Here is a 21,752-nt window from a genome sequence, read left to right as displayed (position 1 = left end):
TTTCAGCCCTTTGTTTCCATCACATCATTTGCTTTGGCTGTGTCCTGGGTTCTTGGGGTTCTCTTGAAAACTTAGAGTGCCCGGCATCCACTCCCCTTTCTTCCTAAAAGGCATTTGGATTTTCCTTTCGGGAACGGCCCCTCCCATCCTCAGGCCATGTGGTTTGGAAGGGGCTGGTTTCAACCCCAACACAAGAGTTAATTGTGTGACCAAGTTTGCCAGTCAGAGCACTACACCTGTTTCGGAGTTAGTTCAGGTATCCCATAGGCCCTGTTCTGGGATTTGTGTGGAGCTGGGAGAGAGGGAGGTGCCTTCTTTCCACTAGGATTGCTGTGGGGATAGACAAGAGCTAAGAACTGCTGGTGACCATTCTGTCACCACTGGGAGCAGAGCAACATGAAAGAAAGCAGAGCAGTGGAGAGGCCTCCTCAGGTTCTGTTGGTACTGTTTGAGCTCCTGGATGCAGCTGTGCCTGAAGCCCTCAGACTTCTCAGTTATGTGAACTCATTTGTCTCCTAAGTTGGGATTCTTGCAGCCAAAACAGACCTCAGTGTTTCAACAATGATTTTGATCACTCATAATCAAGAGTCAACTCACACCTAGGCCTAGTTCCTAGACCCCAGGCAGGGTCAGAAGTCATTATCTATGTATGTCTGTGTCCCTCCCTAATTTGCCAGGAGAGAAATACAGACAACTTCTACTTTATATGAAATTAGAAATTAACCTCTTACAGTTAATGGATGTGATTTTTTGGCAGTGTGCATGTGAGGCCTCTTCTTCTTAACTTATCCCGGGGCCTAAACACATCTATGGGAGAAGCACTCCAGTGGCATTCTAAAGGAAAGTACACCGGGGAAGCTAGGCTCTACCAGTGCTCGAACTCTTTGAAAGAAAGGTTTGTGGTCCTCTGGTTAGCATTCCAGTAAAATGTGGACTTTCATAGAAATAGTCCTGAGTGGCTGTGAAGGTCTATTTTTTTTTTTTCCTGGCCACGCTGTGCAGCCTGCGGGATCTTAGTTCCCCGACCAAGGATGGAACCCGTGGCCCTGCAGTGGAAGCATGGAGTCTTAACCACTGGACTACCAGGGAAGTCCCTGAAGGTCTATCTTACAGAGTCACTAAGATTCAATAATAATGACAGCAGGGCCATCACTAGCTCATACACCACCTTCATGGGAACTAGCAAAGGGTCTTCCATACTCAAGGACACACCATAAACAAATACACAACCTCCTGTTTATTTGAACATGGCCTCTGGATGGATTTCCATCTGCTGGCTGTGTGGCCACATGGTATCTCTAAGGCACCCAGGCTGTGAAGAAGATGGAGGTAGATAAATGAGGCGGCCACACAGCCAACAGGCCAGGGGCAGGGGTGGTGGCATTACTGGGCAAGGTGAGAAGAGGGCAGGGACGCCCCCCCATCCACCCACCCAAAGGCAGTCCCCTCCCTTAGTCCTTCTCTTCTCCATGGGTGATGATGTGCACCAGGTTCTTATAGTCCAAGTTGCCAGTCACATCAGGGGGGAAGGCGGCAAACATCTGGTCGATCTGCAACGAACCAGCAAGACATGCTGAGGACATGGGGAGGGGCAGTGGAGGGGGGAGGGCTGTGTGCAGGGCAGCCCGAGTGGAGAGGCAGCTGGGGGCCTGGAGGACATGGGTTGCGTTGGACATATCCCTCCGTGCCCTCCTGCTTCCTTGCCCTTTGTAGCTCTTCCACAGGTGCCAACCCCAAGGGCCATCCTGCAGGGATGTTCCCGGGAACCAACCTGCGATGGGGAAAGAAGGGATCGCAAACTCAAGTGTGCAAAGGGGCAGGCAGGTTATGTAGGGGAGCAAGGTGGGCCTGGTGGGGACTGTGGCTAAATGGAGACTAGTCCATCTACAGAGGTCACAACTGCTCAGGGCCAGTTAATGTGTCCACATGGGCAAGGAGGTCAGACTCTTTGAGGGAAACTAGAAATTAAATATTTTAGAATGTGCAATTTCTACATTTAAAAAGTATTGGCTAGTTATGTTTTTTTTAATTTGGGGTTAATAATAGATAACATTTATATTGCCTTTATCACATATCAGCACTTTATACATGTGAACTCATTTAATCCTCACAGTGTACTATGAAGTAGATTCTATTATTGTCCCCACTTTACAGATGAGGAAATTGAGGCACAGTGAGGTTAAGGAGCTTGTCCAAAGTCCCAAAGCCTGGTGAGAGTTGAAAGGCAGACTCTTTCAACTGCTTGAGTTTTGAGGGGGAGATCCAAATAAAATTTTTAGTAAAATGTGAAACTTTATGGAATCAGGCCAGAGAGGCTATAAGGGACTATTTTATTTTATTTATTTTTTATTTTTTTGCAGTACGCGGGCCTCTCACTGTTGTGGCCTCTCCCGTTGCGGAGCACAGGCTCCGGGTGTGCAGGCTCAGCGGCCATGGCTCACAGGCCCAGCCGCTCCACGGCATGTGGGATCTTCCCGGACCGGGGCACGAACCCGTGTCCCCTGCATCGGCAGGTGGACTCTCAACCACCGTGCCACCAGGGAAGCCCGGGACTATTTTAAATAGACTCATTAAGGTTCATTAGTAACGTTGACAAGGCAGTTGCTTGTTTATACAGGGCCTTCGGTGAATTAGCAATAGTGCCCCTTCTTCCAGGCACATTGCTGCCACCTGCCAGAAAAAGTCATATATTCTGATTTCTAAAAAGTTATAATAAGACACTTTACTGCCATCTGCTGGAAAACTATTGCAACAAATAAATACTCTGCAGTATATATTATTAAGGGCATCCAGGAGGATTGTTCAGTGTATAACCTACACGACTGTATGTGGTGACCCTGCATGCCACCTTCACTTCATCAGGAAATTGATACTCTCACCAGGTATCCATGCATTATGAGGAAGACAGAACCTGGAGTCAGACAGACCTAGGTTTGAATCCAGGCCCCGGCATTTCTCATTAGTGTTGTCCTTTCAGTCAAAGCAAAGTGACTTTGCTTCCCTGAGCCTCAGTTTCCCCATCTGTAAAATGACGATAATACTAGTCCCTACCTCACAGGGTGATTGATAGAGTGAAATGAGATAGGGGCTTAGTAAACAAGAGCAGATTCTCTCTCAGTGTGGGGTCAGGGGTGTTTTATATAAGAGAGTCTGGAGAGGGAGTCCCCAGAAGGGTGAGGCCAGGAACTGAGGTGCAGAGAGTGTCCGAAGGGCCCGGTTACCTCCTCCTTGGAAAACCTCTCCGCCTGCGTGGTCAGCATCTCCTGTATGCTGCAGAGAGAGAAAAGCAGGTATTGCAGCCGGCTGTGTGGAGAGGGCTGGGGGGAGAAGCAAGGAACCCCAGGTCTTCCCCCACAGATCCCACTCACTAATCAGCCCTGAGCACCCCTTTGCCTTCAGGGTCAAACACTTTGAACGCGTTGAGAATGGTCTCCTCGGGGTCTGCCCCTGAAACAGAAAACAGAGTTAAAATGTGCCATGGGTGGCTGGGAACCTCTGGTAAGGAGGAGAGGTCCTGTTGCCTCCTGAGCACTGAGCCTTGGCGTTTTGAAAGAGTGGGCTGAGAATCCAGTTCTTTCTATCTTTCTTTGTTTCTTTTTGGCTGTGTTGGGTCTTCGTTGCCGTGAGCGGGCTTTCTATAGTTGTGTCGAGCAGGGGCTACTCTTTGTTGCGGTGCACAGGCTTCTCATTGTGGTGGCTTCTCTTGTTGCAGAGCACAGGCTCAGTAGTTGTGGCTTGCGGGCTCTAGAGTGCAGGCTCAGCAGTTGTGGCACATGTGCTTAGTTGCTCCACAGCATGTGGGATCTTCTCGGACAAGGGATCGAACCTGTGTCCCCTGCATTGGCAGGCGGGTTCTTAACCACTGCGCCACCAGGGAAGTCCTGAGAATCCAGTTATTTCTGAGGAAGCCCAAGGTCAAGCATGGATCTAGGCTTAGAAAGACTCGGATTCAAATTCTGACTCCAGCATTTGGTAGCTGTGTGGCTGCAGGCAAGAGACTGTCTGTCTCTGAGCTTCAGTTCCCCATCTGTAGACTGGGATAAGAATAGAAACTATCTCCTAGATGCTATTAAATAAGGTGATGCATATAATGTGTTTAAAGTGCTTAGCATGAGGTCTGGATCAGGGTAAGCCTTGGAGCACTGTTAACTTCTGTTTTTATTGTTTTTTCTTCCCCCTGACGTTACTCTGCCTTCATGTGCCAACCCCAACATGTTCTCCCAGTGCTTTAATTGATGCCCAAAGATGAAGACACATAAAGACAGACAGACATACACAGATGCACAGAGACACATATACACAGATATACATATACACACATAGATGCACAGATATACACATGAACTTACCCTTAAGTTTCTCCCCAAACATCTGTAGGAACACAGTAAAGTTAATTGGACCTGGAGCCTCCTTGAGCATTTCATCAATTTCCTCATTTTTCACATTCACACGCCCTAGGGCAGGAGACACACACTTAGTAACTCCAAGCTGGGACAGAAACAGCTGTCAGGACACTGGCATTTGCCCTTGTAATCCTACTTCAAGGAATCTTGTCTAGAAATAATCAGAGACGGAGTGGATGGGGCCAAAGATTCACGTGAGAAGATGTTCTCAAAAGTGTTATTTATAAAAGTCAGACAACTGGAAACAACCCAAAGAGGGTTTAGTTACTTTTTAAAATAGTGCCTTCAGAACCTGGAACAATTTATACAGATGTTTTAATATTTTATTCAATGGGAAATGCTTGTATTATAAATTAGCCCTTGTTACTTGGAGGTGGGAGAGACATCAGAATTACCTGAGGGAACTTTTTCAAATTATACCTGCTATAACCCATACAGCCTTGGAGATTCTGATGTACCTGCTCTAGCCACTGCCACAGGCCGTATAGTAAGTACCTTTGTGTAAGTTAGAAAAAGCCGCCCCAACTTAAGATAGTTTATGTTTTAAATGTAAAATTCTACAGTGGCTACAAATATGAATAGTACTCTGTATAATTGCTCACTACACAACCTGCACAGCTGTTCATGGCCCTGAGTTCTGGGGTTAGGAGTCGAGGAGCGGTTAGTGGTGGCAGGTTGGACACTTATATTTTGAAACAGCTCCATGTACTCATCCTCATCTTCCTGAGATGTTAAATTTTAAAAGCTGAATCCAAAATAGAATGATTCCAGCTATTAAACACACACGTGCACGCATGCTCACGCGCACACACACACACACACACACACACACACACACACACAAGATGCCTAGAAAAAAACTTAGAGGCTGAGATGTTAACAGTGGAATGTGGCCTAATGGCCAACGTTGTTTCCTCTTTATACTTTTCTGAGTTTTCCAAGTTTTCTATTGTAAACTGCCATTGCATTCAAATCCACACAAAAATTAATTTGAAAGAAAAATAAGACACATGTGAAGACACTCAAAGACTAAAACACTTCTTTCCTATCCTCTGAAATTTGCCTTGAAGACAAATCTTGGTTGAGCTGTTTCTTTGGAAAATGACAAGCTCTTGACCTTTTTGATGGCCCCACCTCCTGCCCCTCACGGGAGTGGGATAAGGAGACCCTCCTGCAGGTGTTGGTGGGGCGACGTACCAAGAGCAGCAAAGGTGTCCCTCAGATCGTTCTTGTCTATGAAGCCATCCCTGTTCTGGTCCATGATGGTGAAGGCCTGTGAAAGGGAGGCGGTTGTCTGGTCAGCCCGAGAGAAATTGGGGGGAGGAGCCCTAGACGTTATGCCAAGGGCTGGGGGCAGTGGGACTCTGGGGTTTTCAAGGCACATCGAAGGACATTAGATCAAGAATCAAAGATCTGAAACAGTCTAGCAGTTCCTCAAAATGTTAGGCCTAGAGTTACTGTAGGACCCAGCAATTCTACTCTTCGGTGTGTTCCTAAGAGAAATGAGAACATATGTCCACACACACACCTGTAGGTGAATGTCCACAGCAGCACTATTCACAACAGCCCCAAACTGGAAACAACCCACATGTCCATCAACTGATGAGTGAATAAACAAAATGTGGTCTCTCCCCATGATGGAATATCATTCAGCAATAAAAAGAAGGAAATTCTGACACATGCTACAACATGGATGAACCTTGAAACATGATGCTGAAAGAAGCCAGACACAAAAGGCCACATAGTATATGACTCCATTTCTATGAAGCTTCCAGAACAGACAAGTCCATAGAGACAGAAAATAGATCCGTGGTTGTCAGGGGCTGGGGGGGCGGGAGAAATGGGGAGTGACTGCTAATGGGTATGAGGTTTCTTTTGGGGGCGATGAAAATGTTCTAAAATTAGACAGTGATGATGGTTGCAAAATTCTGTGACTATATTAAATAACCACTGAATTGTACAGTTTAAAAAGGTGACTACATGGTACGTGAATTATATCTTTATAAAGCTGTTATTGAAAAACAAAACTAAGTTAAAAACTGGAGTCTGTCTCCGCCAGCTCGCAAGCCCGCATTATCTGTAAAACAGAGCCAGTAATCTTTCCCAGCTGGCTCCAGAGAGACTCTAAGAGCTTTGTGAACGCCCAGGTAATTTACAAATGATGTATTATATCTGTGTTTTTTTAGTTCTTTTAGCAACTGGTTCCTGAAAGTATTTGCATCCCCAGGTCATACCCCCAGCAGCTGATCTCATTCCAGAGGTTGGGACAGAGTGAGGGAGAAGGGAGGGTGTAGTCTTCTCCATGGAAGGGGACTATTTCAAGTTCAGATATGATATTTCATCCCAGGAATTCCTCTTTCTCTGGCAGCTTATGGGCCACGGCGTTCCTGTGATCTGAATGTTGGTGCGGACAGCACGGGCCAGTCTTCATGTCCCATTGGAAGCCCCAAACAGTTTCCCCTTTTATATAAAACAGTGTCCTCTCCATCATAGCTTTAACGTATTTTCCTCTGAAGGGCCAGGTGAGAATGTGGATGACTCAGTGTGAGCCATCAGGACTGCTGGAAAATTAATTCAGTTTATCCTTCTGAGTCTGCGGCAGTGGCTTAATTTTGCCTAATTGGTACTTAGGTTTGCTTACTAAGGCACATGCGCATAGACTGTGATAGGGTTTCAGACCCGGCTAGCATCCAACAACTGAGGACTGTAAAAATTAAAATCTAAGATACTCTCAGACATCTCTCAGATTGACAAAAATAACTTCTGAGACGTTAACGCCCTATGTTGATGAAGATGTGGCGGGAAAGGCACTTTCTCCTCTTGGTGCTGATGGGAGTCAGAATGATCACAGCATTTCTGGAGGGCAACTTGGACCAGTGGTTATACTTGGTTTTAGTTCCTTTTTTAAAAAGTTCCTTCGATCCAGCTGTTCTGCTTTTAGGAATTTACCCCAAGGAAATAACCAGAGATACAAGCAAAGATGTGTTATTTATAATAGTACAACATTCTGTGTATAACATCCAACCATAGGAAGCAGTTTAAATAAATTATGGAAAATGTTGGTGCCGAATTGCTCAAAGAAAAACAGCAGGTACTGATTAGTGTGCTTTGTTTAACAAATGTGTACATATTTTGGGTTGGCCAAAAAGTTCGTTTGTGTTTTTCCATAAGATCTTATGGAAGAAAATGAAAGAACATTTTGGCCAACCCAATGTATAACAAAAATCACTGGAAGGGTGAATACCAAAACGTTAACTGATTATCTCTGGGTAGTAGAATTGTAGGTCAGGTCTTTTTTTTTTTTTTTTGTGGTACGCGGGCCTCTCACTGTTGTGGCCTCTCCTGTTGCGGAGCACAGGCTCCGGACGCGCAGGCTCAGCGGCCATGGCTCATGGGCCTAGCCGCTCCGCGGCATGTGGGATCTTCCTGGACCGGGGCACGAACCCTTGTCGCCTGCATCGGCAGGTGGACTCTCAACCAATGCGCCACCAGGGAAGCCCAGTCAGGTCATTTTTATTCTTTGTGCATTTCTGAAATTCTTTCCTACATTTTCAACAAGACACATGCTTTACTTTGAGCAGCAAAAGTTAATTTCTTTAAGTCATTCACACACACATTCAGACCGAATTTGGGGTTTTGGGGGAAGATAAAGACAACCTAACTGAGAGGTCCTTGCAGGGAGTATGGAACGAGGGAAGGGCTCTTTCTAGCGTGTGAGAATCTCCACCCAGGCGTATGATTCCACAGCTGCACCCACCTCCTTAAATTCCTGGATCTGGCTCTGTTCAAACATGGAGAACACGTTGGAATTGGCGCCCTCTGGTCTCTTCTTGGCTTTCTTAGGTGACTAGGGTGTAAAAAAGCATCGATTAAAAAAAGTCAGAGGCTGGGAATTAGAAGACTAGGTCAGGTGTCATCTCTGGGTGAGCCTCAGCTACGTATCTGTGAAATGGGGGTATGGTGCCCACACTCATCTCAAAATGGCGATGCTGGAAAGATAAAAGGACATGGAATAAGGTTTCTCAAAAGCACCCCAGTTCTGGTGGATGGTAAAAGACTGTGGATCTTGCAGCAGCTCCTTTGCAAACTAGCGGAGGTAGAGGTCTGTCTCCGGGGATGGAGGCCAGGCTTTCGGATCAGCCCCAGCAGGACCCAGCTGCTTTTGTTTCGATGCATTTCACAAAAAGTTCAGTAATGCACAGAAGGAGAATTGATTGGAGGCGAAAAAGAGCCAGGCTCACTAAACCATGAGGAATGCGAGATGAAATGACACATTTTCAGGGTGTTAAAACCCAACTGCTCTGTCCCCCTCAATTTTCTCTTGATCCAAATGGCAGCAAAATCTCCTCTCTAAATGTTCTGTCCTCGCACCGTGCAAACAGCAGAGAAGAGCGAGTTAACATTTCCCCACCCGCTTCTGACTTGAGTTACAGCAAACGCTTGAACACTGCATATGTTATTGCATTTAATCCTCATAACTGCTCTGTGAAGTGGATGCTATTATTACCATCGCCATTTTACGGGGAGGCAACCGAAGCTCAGAGAGGTTGGGTCATGTACCCAAGGTCACACAGTCACAGAAAGGCAGAGCTGGTATTGAACTTGGGCAGACTGACTCCAGAGTCTGTGCCCCTAACCACAGTCCTACACTGACCCTGATTTGGGGGCTTCCTGCTTCAGGAGGGGGACACCTAACCAAAAACATAGGGAGAAAGGTTTTAAATTTGCAAGTTCAAAAGGTGAAAACAAAAAAGATTCTTTTCCCCAAATGCCTGAACAAGAGAAAAGAATTACAATTTGATCCTTAGAAGTGTTCAATCCCATTTTGCAAGCCCTGGGCATTATTGATTCCTCGAGAGGTCAGTAGACAAGCCATAAAAAGGCCAACTCTCTTATTTTGTTTTTGCGAGTACCCGGGAGCTGCTGTTATTTGTGGCTTATCGGGGCATTGATTGGGGTTCCTCTGTGTGCACACAGCGAGTAGTGCTTTTTCCACCAGGGTCTGGGGCCCCAGAAAGCTGCCTTTCTCCCCCTCCCCTTTCGTCCTTTGCTTGTAGGTGGTGTCCTCACCTCGCCGCCCAGCATCACTTACCTCCGGGGGCCCTTGATACTCACCATGGTGGAAAGGACACAGCACTGCTCCCCCAGAAGAATCCCACAGGCTGCCCAGCTCTCCTCAGCCCAGGAACAATAAATACTTCCTCCCCAAGTTTAAAAATAACCCCATGACCACTTTTGGCAGTAGTAGGTGAGGCGGACACCACCTAAGGCCCCCCCACCCCCACCCCATGCCGTTCTTCTGAAGTAAGGGCAGCTCACTCGCCACCCAGTGACACGTGAGACCCAAAAAGGCATTCAAGGTTAAATAGACTGGCGGCTGGTGCATGGGGAGAGATGTGGCTCACTTTCTGCAGCGCTTGGGTGGTCAGCACTTGTGCTTGTCTGTTTTGAGAAGGAAAATGGCGGGGAGGGAGACTGTTAAAATTCTCTAACATTATCAGGCATGGGTCCCACCTCAGGGTCTTTGTACCTGCAGTCTCCTCTGCCTGGAATGCTTTTCTGTCAGACATCTGCAAGCCTCCCTTCCTCACCTCCTTCAGGTCTTTGCTCAAACGTCACCTTCTCAGTGAGACCTCCCTACCACCCTATTTAAAATAGCCGTTTAGCCCTGCCCTGCAGAGACCTTTCTCTGCTTTGTTTTTCTCCCCAGCATTTACCACTTTCTAACATACCGTGCAATTCACTTATTTTGTTCACTGTCAGTGGACAGCTCCGGAGGGTGGGTCCTCTTTATTTTCCCCACCACTCTCTCCCGGGCTCCAACCTCGTGACTGGCAGGCACACAGCAGCTGCTCAATGAGTATGTGTTAATTGACTGAAGAAATAACAGCTCTCGGGCTTCCCTGGTGGCACAGTGGTTAAGAACCTGCCTGCCAATGTGGGGACACGGGTTCGAGCCCTGGTCCAAGAAGATCCCACATGCCACAGAGCAGCTAAGCCCATGCGCCACAACTACTGAGCCTGTGCTCTAGAGCCTGCGAGCCACAACTACTGAGCCTGTGTGCCACAACTAGTGAAGCCCGTGTGCCTAGAGCCCGTGCTCCACAACAAGACAAGCCACCGCAATGAGAAGCCCGCGCACCGCAATGAAAAGTAGCCCCCGCTCGCTGCAATTAGAGAAAGCCCGCGTGCAACAATGAAGACCCAACACAGCCAAAAATAAAGAGAGGGAGGGAGGAAGGAAGGAAGGAAGGAAGGAAGAAATAACAGCTCTCATGGAGTGCCTGTGTACACGTCTCTTGTTCCAATTTAAATTTATAATCACTCTGTGTGGTAGAGACCACCTTATTTTCAGTGTCCCCATTTCACAGATGAGGAAACTGAGGCTGAGAGGCAAAATGAGCTGCCTGGAATCAGGCAGTGAAGTTGGGAGTGGATCTGAGGCTCATTTGCCTCCAGAGTCCAAGCTCTTAAACGGCCTTGGGAAAGGCTGTTTGCTCTCAGAACGCCAAGCACTGTGGTTGTTAATCTCCCTCAGGATGGTTTTCCTCCTGTGGCCTCACAGGCAGCCTTGGGATCCAAGGAGTGAGAAGTCAGGGCTTGGAATCAAGCCATGGCCTTGTTTAGTGGCCATGGGTGACGGGCTCCAGAGTCCACGCCTCTAAGAAGCAGAACATTCTCTCAGCTGTCCTGTCCCTGGTGGTGTGGCCCCAGGGCCGATGGCTGGGCCAGTGGTCACCCCCTCTGTGGAGCCTGCTTTGCGCCATGCACGGGGCTAGTGTGGGAGACTGCCGCCGAGTGACAAACTCCACACCCTTATGACGCTGTGTGCAACGGGTAGATGGATAAAAATAAACAAATGCATAACCCAGAGAATTTCAGGTAGTGACACATATTACAGAGAGATGAGATAGAGAGGTGGGTAGTGCCGGGCGGTAGTACCGAGCAGAGACTGGGGGAGAGTGCTTCTGGCCACAGGATGGCAAAAGCCTCAGAGGAGGATGGATTGGGAATCTTTGAGGAGCAGAAGGACCATGTGACTGGAGCTGAGTGTGGGCCAGGGCACAAAGTGAGGCGAGCAAGGTGGGCAGGGCAGATCACGTGGTATGGCCTTGGGATTTCATTCCAGAAGCAAGGGGAGTTCCCAGCAGGGAGACCCTTTAGCTAACCAGCCCCCGGGCTGCCCGTGCCAGGGACAATCTGATTTGGGGGCAAGGCCAGCAGGCAGCACCCTGGAATGAGATCCTATCAACCAAATCAATCTACAAATATGTGCTCAGTTACTCTGATGTGCTGAAACCTTTGTGGATGTTGCTGGAGAAAACTGGAAGATCCTTGACCCCCAGGAATGAACAAAGTAGTTAATAAACAAGTAACACAGACTTTGCTTTCCTTGCCAAGGGCCTGAATAGGGATTGTTAGAACATTTTCATTCAACCTTAGGCAGTTTGAGGCAATGGAGTGGAGTGATTGAGCCCTCAGGCTTGGAAGTCAGACAAAATTGCATTTGAACTGGTGGGCTCTGTGTGACCTTGGGCAAGTGACTTTACCTCTCTGAGCACATAAAGAAAACCTTCCTTTTGAGATTTTCCAGAGGGTGAGTGGCGGTGAGGCCCAGGCAGGTCCTCATTAAATGGCAGTGATCACTCACTTCCTTTCTCAGGTGAAAAAAAATGTTCAATTTTGGGGGTGCAAACCTAAGAATCATTTATGGCCATGACCAAAAAAAACGGTGTGAGTTTTTACCTCTCTAACATGGGTTAGAATTACCCAGGAACCTCTTCTAACAGAATCTTTAATAACAAAAAATGTGTTTTCCTGTATGGGTACAGGCACAGGTACACACACTTGAGTGGGCACCTGCATCCACACACACGCACACACATGCCCACACGTCTGTGTGCGGACCAAAACACACCCATGCACTCGTGCACATACACAGAGGCACATATTATACACAGACTTATGCACACTTATACACACATGCACGTGCACACAGACAGGTCAAAAAGAGCTTTTCTCTGACAACACCAGAATAAATGTTTCCCTAGCTAATAGGCACACCATGGATTTTTGTTAAAACGCTTGTGCGAGCAGTCAGTAGCTATAAATGACCAAGCGAAAAGGTTGTTGCAGCCATAGCGGATGTGTAGAATGCATGGTGAGGGTGGAGGATCCCTGGTTCAGGGGTGAGGATGGGCTCAGGCCCTCCAGAGGTAGGTGGTGCCCCTGAAGGGCATCCGTATAGCTGGGCCCTCTGAGAACATATTTTATTCAACTGAACCTTTAGGAGAAGGTGCTGGGGGGAGAGTTCTGGCTCCATAGCTAGAGGTGTGGGGTCTCAATCAGGGTAATAAGTCTCTCAGGGCCTCAGTTTCCTCATCTGGAAAATGGAGACCATAATAGTACACAAACCCCCATAAGGCTGTTGAGAGGATTAAGTGAGATTGCGTATGTCAGGGAAATTCTGGGAACATGTGGCCTAAGTAGGGCATGGAGTCACATGGCTGCCAGAACTTGGGCCCACAGGCTGGGTTAGACCTTAGGCTCTGTTGTTGGAGACCCAAATACCCACTCTGGTCAATGAGCTGGGCCAGCATTGGGGAGTCCCCCAGAGCCCTGGGACAAGGCCCTGGGAGTGGCAATCCGGGAAGACTTGGGGTTTGGGTCTATGTAGACATTCAGGGGTACGATTCAGCATCAACCTCAACCTGCACCGGGGGAGGGAGCTTCGTGGGTGGTCTGAGGCCTCTCTATCCTCGAGGCTGGCTTGGCTAAGGCACCTTGCCTAGGAACACAGTCCCACTGGGCCTGAGAGCTTTCTACTGCTGGTGGGATTCATACAGCTAAGAAGTGTCCAGCAACCAGACCTAAGTTCCATGCAGCCGAAGAGAAAAATAACTGCCCACCTGAACAGAAGTCAGAGAGAAGAACATTGGGCAGAACAATCAGAATAGCAAATTCTAGAACAATCAGAAAACAAACCTAGTGGATTCGTTTCTTACTGCAGCTATAAAAATATTGCCATAAATTTGGTAGCTTAAAAGAGCACTAATTTATTAATCTCACAGTTCTGGAGGTCAGAAATTGAAAATGCAGGGCTGCATTCCTTCTGGAGGCTCTAGTGGAGAATCCATACTTGCCTTTTCCAGCTTCTAACACCTGCCCACACTCCTTGGCTTGTGGATGCATCACTCCAGTCTCTTGACTTCAACCTCTCTGATCCTCTTGGCTCCTTTCTGTCTTCTGAGGACCCCTATGATTACACTGGGCCCACCTGGATAATCCAGCGTAATCTCCCCACCTCCAGATTCTTAGTCACATCTTCAAAGTTCCCTTTGCTATGTAAGGTAGCATATTCACAGGTTCCAAGGATTTGGGCATGGACATTTCTGGAGAGTTTTATACTGCCCCCCACATCTAGTGAGCACAGGAGGAAACAGAGCAACAGCTGAGTAATATTAATTACAACAATAAAATTTAAGTGTATTAAAATTCATGGAACTGTACACGAAAAAAGGTCAATTTTATTGAATGGTAATTTAAAAAATTACCCATTGACAATTTTTTTAAAAGGCGTGAGGAGAGGGAAAAAATATAAGTAGTGCAAATAGATGTACACTATTTTAAAGCAAGAATGATTTTGACCCCAGTTTCAAAGGACATGAATTACTTAAATATTTATTGGTGCCCCCCTTTATGCAGGGTCCTGTTCTTAAGGCCTGATGTATGTCAGTAAAACTTCGTTCGGGTAAGGGGAGAGTCATAAATACTAAGCTTCAATTTGAGAAAAGTAAGAATTTATGTTCATCTGCCTATGGCACAATAATCTTCTGTTTTGAAAATGTAGCAGTGTGTTAATTTGATTATTTTTTAAAACCCACGTATTGGCTTACTACATAAAACAAAAACTGAAACAAACAAACATAGAGAAATACCAGTGAAACCCCAAAATGACATCCTGGAGCTTTAAGACCTAATTTTTGAACTAAGAACTTAACTAGATGAATTGTCAACAAGGAGGGTCCCTGTTGCAATCCACATAGTGGTTTGGAAGATGGTGTGCAGGGAATATCTTGGAGGAAAATAATGAAGAGATGCAAACCATAAATATTCCAGAAGGAGGGGCTGAAACTAAACAAGTAATACAAGAAAATTTTCTTCAGCTGAGGAGAGAAGGAAATCTGTAGATTGAAAGGACTCCCAAGCTCCATGTGGGATGGATGAGGAAAAGAACACAAACCGAGGTATATCCTGGCAAAATTCACAAACTCCCAGGATTAAGAGAAAATTTGACACATTTCCAGGCTCCTGTGGAAAAAATATGAATGGCATCAGACTTTTCCTTGACAATGCTGGAAGCAAGGAGCCAGAGAACGGGGGGCTGCAGCCCACAAACCCCAGGTTCCAGCAATTGGTCATCTGCCAGATTGAGGACAGGAAGAATATTTGCTTTTGATTCTCCTTGAGATGGCCTAGTGTGACTGCTCAGGGTTTTGGAATCAGATAAACCAAGGTTTGAATTCAGGCCAGCTGTGTGATCTCAGGCAGGTTTTTTTTTTTTTTTTTTTTGCGGTACGCGGGCCTCTCTCTGTTGTGGCCTCTCCCATTGTGGAGTACAGGCTCCGGACGCACAGGCTCAGCGGCCATGGCTCACGGGCCCAGCCCCTCCGCGGCATGTGGGATCTTCCCGGACCGTGTCACGAACCCGTGTCCCCTTATCGGCAGGCGGACTCTCAACCACTGCGCCACCAGGGAAGCCCTCAGGCAGGTTTTTTCCTCCACTCTGAGTCTGTTTCCTTATCTGTAAAATGAGGAAAATAATAGCATCGCCTCATAGGGTTGTCATGAGGGTCAAATAGGATAGAGCATTGTGAGCCCTCGATAAATGTTAGCCACTGTGATTGTTTTGGGGTGCTTGGTTGTTAGACCTGGGAACACCTTTCCCCAGGCCTGGAAAACGTGGTCTAACCTGGGGGAGGGGAAGTCCTTGAAGGAAGAATAGTCCTTTTCCACTGACTATTTGGAGCCTTGACATGGAGTGTCTCAGGGTCAAAGTGCCCATTTGAACTTGGATCCAACACCTTTGCCTGGGTTGACTGTGTTTTCAGTGGACAAAAGGGGGCTTGGAATGAGGGGAGATGGGTAAGGAGACTTTGGATTCCTATAAGCCTTTGATTCCCACTTTGCTGATGATCACTGCTCCTCATATTTTTCTAAGGTAAACATTAACATTTTAAATTTCAAAACAGTATATGGATGAACAGGCAAAATGGATCTGTGCTGTTAGGGGTCAGAACAATGGGAGTTCGTAACTGTGAGGGGCCTCTAGGGGTGGGTTACTAGGTTTAGCCCCCCCCCCCCAAAATATATATATATATATAGAATGCCCAGTTAAATTGGAATTTGAGATAAACAGTATTTGGGGGATCTTTTGGGACACTGGGAATGTTCTGTATCTTGATCTGGGTGCTGGTTACACAGATGTGTTATGTTTGGGAAGATTTATCGAGCTGCAGTTTTATGATCTGTGCCCTTCTCTGTGTGCATGTCCATAAAAAGTTAAATTAGTACAATGTGAATGAATACATTCTTACTATAAAGCAGTTTGAAATGCTACAGAAATATTTTGACTAAAAATCTTCCTTTCTGTCACTTCAGCCAAATCCTCCCCAGGGGGAACCAGTGTTTGTGGTTTGATGTAAAGTCTTTTAGACTATATTTTTAATTCTTTGGTTTTTAAACATTGAGATACACCTGTAATAAGGCGCATGCCTCTTCAGTGCCCAGTGCGGTGAGTTTTTCATATGCATACACCATGTCACCACCACCCAGGTCAAGACCCAAAACATCCCAGCTCCCGGAGCCACATCCCTGTCAACACCCCCCAAAAGTAACTGTTTTTTGACCTCTAGCACTGGAGATTAGCTTTGCCATTCTAGAACTTCAGGAAATTCCTTCCAGACTTTTTTAAAATAAAATTTTAATTTTAAGATTTACAGAAAAGTTGCAGAGTTCTCATGTCCCCCTCATTCAGTTTCCCCTAATGTTAACATCTTATGTTACCATGGACATTGGTCAAAACTAAGAAACTGACGTTGGTGCATTACTATTGACTCAACTCCAGACTTCATCTGGATTTCACTGGATTTTCCACCATTGCCCTTGTTTCTGTTCCAGAATCTATTTCAGGATTGCATCTCAGCTTCTCCCTCTCTCACTCTCTCAACTGCTCTCATTTGCACACACAAATATACATTTTTTGCATTAATATCATATCACGCACATACATGTACATACTAATATACTTTTTCACATTAATGATATTGACACACACACACACACACACACACACACACACACAAGCCACCTGGACCTGTCTACTGCACGATGCGCCTTGGAAACCTTTTGAGAAGTCCTCCACCCTGGCCTCACTGATGGGGATGGGATGCATGTCTTCCCATCTGTGGCCAAGCGAGAGGCTGGTGGCAGAGCCAGGTCATGCAGTGGACATACTTAATACATGCTCAGAGCACCAGCTGAGCAGCGGTGTTGACAAAAAAACAAAGGAAAACCCAACAAACTTATTTTTGGAAAGGATTAGATATCTTTTTAAAAAGGATTAAAATAGTCACCAAAGGGAAATTCAGAACATCGCGAGATGTTTTTACGCCGGTTTGACCATTTCATACTGTTTTTATCTTGCATTTCATATGAGGTGGTGGGAGTTGGCGTCTTTGCTGTTTTTGAGTCATGTAAAGGTTTTAATCCAGCTCCGGCAGGGGGTATTTTTTAATTTGTTTCCTTTGTAAGTACTTTTTTCTCTTTAGCTCCTGGAATTCAAGTCTAAGCCTTTATATCCCTTCTAAGGTAAAAAGGAAGCTCTTCTCTGTATGGTTGTTTTATAAAACTCTTCAGTGGATCAAATGAGTACATATATTAATATCAGTAAATTAAAGAGTTAATCTAGTAACACGTCAATATTTAAGACAGAACCTGGCACAGGAAAGTGCCATGTATGTGCTCACTGTGATATCATTGGAAGCAAACTGGTTTAGTGGGTCGCCTTGCCTTGGGCGTGATGCCCCTTTAAGGCGGGTGGTGAAGTCAGCCATCTCCCAACAGAACAAAGGCATACCAGGCCCTGCCATCCCAAAGTTGGCTGGCTGATTGGCTCTGTCACCAAGTGATAACGCCTATCTTGCTGTGTCAGGGCCCCCAGCTGTCAGCGAGAGCCACCAAGTGGGGAAGGTGGCTTTTCCAACAAGTCAGACCTGGGTAGACAAGCTCTGTGCCCAGCAGAGATGGGGCAGCCGCAGTGATGGGGCAGCCACTGTGTACTGAGTGCAACTTGGGCAAGCAGCATCAGCAGACTGTGCCTCGGTCTCTTCATCTGTGAAATGCGTATAATAGAGGTCCTTATTTCCAGGTGTTCCCAGCATTCTTGTGAGGCTTGAATGACTTAACCCATACTTGCAAAGTGCTAGGACACTCTGGGCACACAGTGAGTGTTCAGTAAGTGTCAGCTCTTATTCTAGAGCACTGGCTGTCGGCCGTGTCCAGGGAGATGGGGTAAAAAAGGTAGTATGTTCAAGCATGAATTCATTCTTTCTTCTCGCTCTACCAATCTCTTTGCCAATTCAAACGACCAGACCAAAATCCTCAGCCATCTTGATTTTGCCCCGCTGGCAAAAAGGTCTATCTATTCTGCCCCTGTCAGGTCTTGCAAATCCATATCCCCTACGTCCTGCCACAGGTCTGGCCTATGGTAGTAGATCTCGATTTGTTTGAGGCTGCTCTTCTCTTGCCTTTCCACCCCTGCCTTCCACGTACCTCCCACTCCAATACTTTCCCCCCATACCCAGCTCTGATGATGAGCTGTACATGTTCCCGAACTCTCAGTGGCTCCCCACTACCTGAGGAGGGACTCTCCCCTCCTTGGTCCAATAGTTAAGATATTTTACCGCTTGACCCTGATGTACCAGAATGATACATCAGGGTCCATTGAAAGCTGGGTTCCAGGTCAGCTTCTTCACTTCCTTGACTGTAGGGCCTTGGACAAGTGACTTAACTGCTCTGAACCTCAGATTCTTTACTTATAAGTGGGGGAAGCAATAGTGCTGACCTTAGAAGCTTGTTTTTATAGTAAAACTAGATCATTGTGCTGCTAATGACAGCAACTAACATTTATTGTGTGCTTGCCCTGTGCCAGGCACTGTCCCAGGTACCATCCATTTAGTCACTCATGCAATTCGTGTGAATGGCGTTGCATGGTGCCAGGCACAGCACAGAGTATGTGCACCATGAGTACACGCATGCGTGTGTGTGTGTGTGTGTGTAGTTATTACTGGTTACCTTTCCAGCCTCGTTTCCTATGCCAGCCCCAACCTCACCCTCTAGGCCCCTCGGGCAGAGCTCTTGGGGGAAGATGATCTGTGACACTTGGACATGTTTGAGTTGTTGAGTTGTTCCTGCCTTTAGTGACACCCTCATGGTGTAGGAAGGACACACATGAGCTGTCTGAGTGTGAGCAGGCATGTGCTGGGCCTGGAGGGGACATTAAGGCTTGTACTGGATCATTGTGGGTACGTAATAAGGCCCCGGAGAAAGCAGGCCTGCCCACTGGGGCCACCACCCAGCCACTGTACCGTGAGCTCACCAAACTGAGGTCCCGAGAGAAATCAGATCATTATTGTCCCGCTTATCTAGAGCTCCCTGTGTGACAGGCACTGACCTAAGAGCTTTACCCATCATCTTATTTCATGCTCACAACACTGTGAGGGAGGTACTAGTGTTAGACCCATTTTCCAGATGAGGAAACTGAGGCTCAGAGAAGAGCAGTCACACTTCAGGGCCTCACTGCTAGTGCCTGGCAGATTTGAACCCTGAATGTGAGACTCCACCACTGCAATTTTCCTCACACTGCTGTTCCAGTTTTGGGCCTTAGGGACCCAGGTCCCAGCTCTCACCACCCTCAGGGAGCCCAGAGGTCAGATCCGGTCCCAGGCAGCCAGACAACCCTCTGGTGGCTTTTCCTCCCCTGGTATTTTTAGCCCTCAGTCATCTGCCTTGCCTGCGTGGGGGGACTGAGGCACCCAGACAATTCCATTTTTACTGGTGCCCTTCAGATGCCCGCTGCCCACGCCCGCTCGCCCCGCAGGCTCAGCTGTCTTGGTGGCATGCCTGGCATTCCGGGGGCATTGTTCCTCTTGGTGAGGCCCAGATTCCAGCAACAGCTGCTGCCCGACCTCCCCCACTAGCTTTTCCACACTCCTCTGCCTGCCTGTCTGAGTCCCCTTTGCTGAAACCGTGGCATCATGACAGCCAAAACTGTCACTAACACCCCGCTCTGGAGCTGTGTTAAGGCTGCGCTCCCAGCTCATTAGTCACCCTACCTGGGGTTCTTGGGTGAAGGACCTTTCAACATGTCTTCATCTCACACAGCTTGGCAGGGCTGGGGCCCCCGCGCCTTCCTGACACAGCCACGGGTGTTCACAGGGCTTTGATTCTGGACCAGGATTCTCAGCCTTGGCTCTGTTGACATTTGGGTCCAGATCGTTCTTTTTTATGGGGCAGGGGCTGTCCTGGGCATTGCATGACATTGAGCAGCGTCCCTGGTTTTCACCCAGCAGATGCCAGAAGCAACCCTCTCCCAGACGGTGACAACCAAAAATGTCTCCAGACACGGCCAGCCGTCCCCTTGTGGGGGGAAATTATCCCAGGTTGAGAACCACTGACCTCGAGAATTATTACTAGGATGGGAGAGATGGGTTCCGTGCCAGTGAAGAGTCTGAGGATGGTTAGGGGTGCTGAAGTCCACCGACCACCCTCTGCTTTTCCTCCTGCTGTCTCCTGGCCTGGCTCTGGGGAAGGAGGGACACTTGGAGTCAGGTGCGATAGAATGTCACCTCTGCTGCCTGCTGCTTGGATAATGGAGGGCAAGTGACTCTTCCTTGCTGAACCTCCCTTTTCTCATCTGTGAAATTGGGTGGGTAAGAACACCAACCTCATGCGGTGCTGCGAGGCTGGATTGAGATAACACTGAACAAAATGCAACTTGGGTTTTGCCTTCCGAGGTCTTCATAAATCCTATTTCTCAGGGTAACCTATGCCCACCCTTGGATGAAAAGTTGACTTTTCTGTGCATGGCTTTTCTGCTCATTCTTAGGTAGAAGACAGTCCTATGGTCATTTAGTCCTAAATACAATCTTACTTCAATATTTAGAATGTCTAGCCCCAAATGGCAACCAAAATTCAAAACTTCTTCCTTGAATTCATGTCCAGTCTTCTGTCCTCCCTCAGCTCAGGACTGCAGGGAGTGCACAACTGTCCTGATCAAATCCCTGTAACCACTCACCTGGATGACTCCAACAGCCTCCTGGCTTCCTGTCCTTGACCCTCCACAGACTGTTGCCACATGGCAGCCAGAGGAACCTTTTCAAAGTTGGTTGTCTTCACCCATACTTTTTTTTCTTTTTTTAATTATTTATTTATTTTTGGCTGTGTTTGGGTCTTCGTTGCTGCCCGCGGGCTTTCTCTAGTTGCAGCGAGCGGGGGCTATTCTTCATTGCGGTGTGTGGGCTTCTCATTGCGGTGGCTTCTCTTGTTGCCGAGCCCGGCCTCTAGGCAAACGGGTTTCAGTAGTGGCTCAGTAGTTGTGGCTCGTGGGCTCTAGAGCGCAGGCTCGGTAGTTGTGGCACATGGGCTTAGTTGCTCCGCGGCAAGTGGGATCTTTCCGGACCAGGGATCGAACCCCTGTCTCCTGCATTGGCAGGCAGATTCTTAACCACAGCATCACCCGGGAAGTCCCTTCACCCATACTTTAAATTGCTCCCACTCTCTTAGGGTAAAGACTCTTCCATCCTTCTAGACCCTACTTCCCTCCCCTCTTTATCTACATCAGAGTGTCTCAATGTCACCATGCAAGGCCCTAGAACTTTCTGTCTCAGGTCTCTGAGGATATCTACAAAGGAGGAATAGCAAATACAAGGCACACGGCATGCGCACACCACTCTCTAATCCGGTGCCCATGGCAGACATTGCTAGTCAATCACAGCACTCTCCCTCATTCAGTCATGCTCAATTGGAGCTGGCAAGGGAAATGAGCTGACATCCTCGACCTCTCTGACATGGCTGGAGGTGGGGGATAAAGAGGGATGCCATCAGTACTATTGACATTTGGGGCCAGATAATTCTTTGTTGTTGGGGGCTGACGTGTGCATTGGAGGATGTTGAGTAGCATCCCTGGCCTCTTCCCACTAGATGCCACCCAGTCATAGCAATCAAAGAAATTACCAGACATTGCCATGTGTCCCCTGGAGCAGGGTGGCAAAATTGTCTCCATTAGAG

General features: G+C 47.4%; 1 protein-coding gene across 1 annotated transcript; it reads right to left on the bottom strand.

The window, feature by feature from the left end:
• Positions 1-1,423: 1,423 nt before the first annotated feature.
• Positions 1,424-9,556, bottom strand: MYL2 (myosin light chain 2). Its single transcript, XM_079942151.1, has 7 exons — positions 9,519-9,556; positions 8,161-8,250; positions 5,601-5,676; positions 4,350-4,454; positions 3,369-3,447; positions 3,222-3,270; positions 1,424-1,550 (listed from the first exon to the last, which is right to left on the bottom strand). Exons 1-7 carry the CDS (start codon positions 9,519-9,521, stop codon positions 1,452-1,454), a joined length of 501 nt encoding a protein of 166 aa, XP_079798277.1. The 5' UTR covers positions 9,522-9,556; the 3' UTR covers positions 1,424-1,451.
• Between the last annotated feature and the right edge of the window lie 12,196 nt (positions 9,557-21,752).

This window comes from Stenella coeruleoalba (assembly GCF_951394435.1).
Source record: "Stenella coeruleoalba genome assembly, chromosome: 14".
Taxonomy (NCBI): Eukaryota; Metazoa; Chordata; class Mammalia; order Artiodactyla; family Delphinidae; genus Stenella; species Stenella coeruleoalba.
Note: the sequence above shows the minus strand (reverse complement) of the source record. Positions and strands in the feature narration are given on the sequence as shown.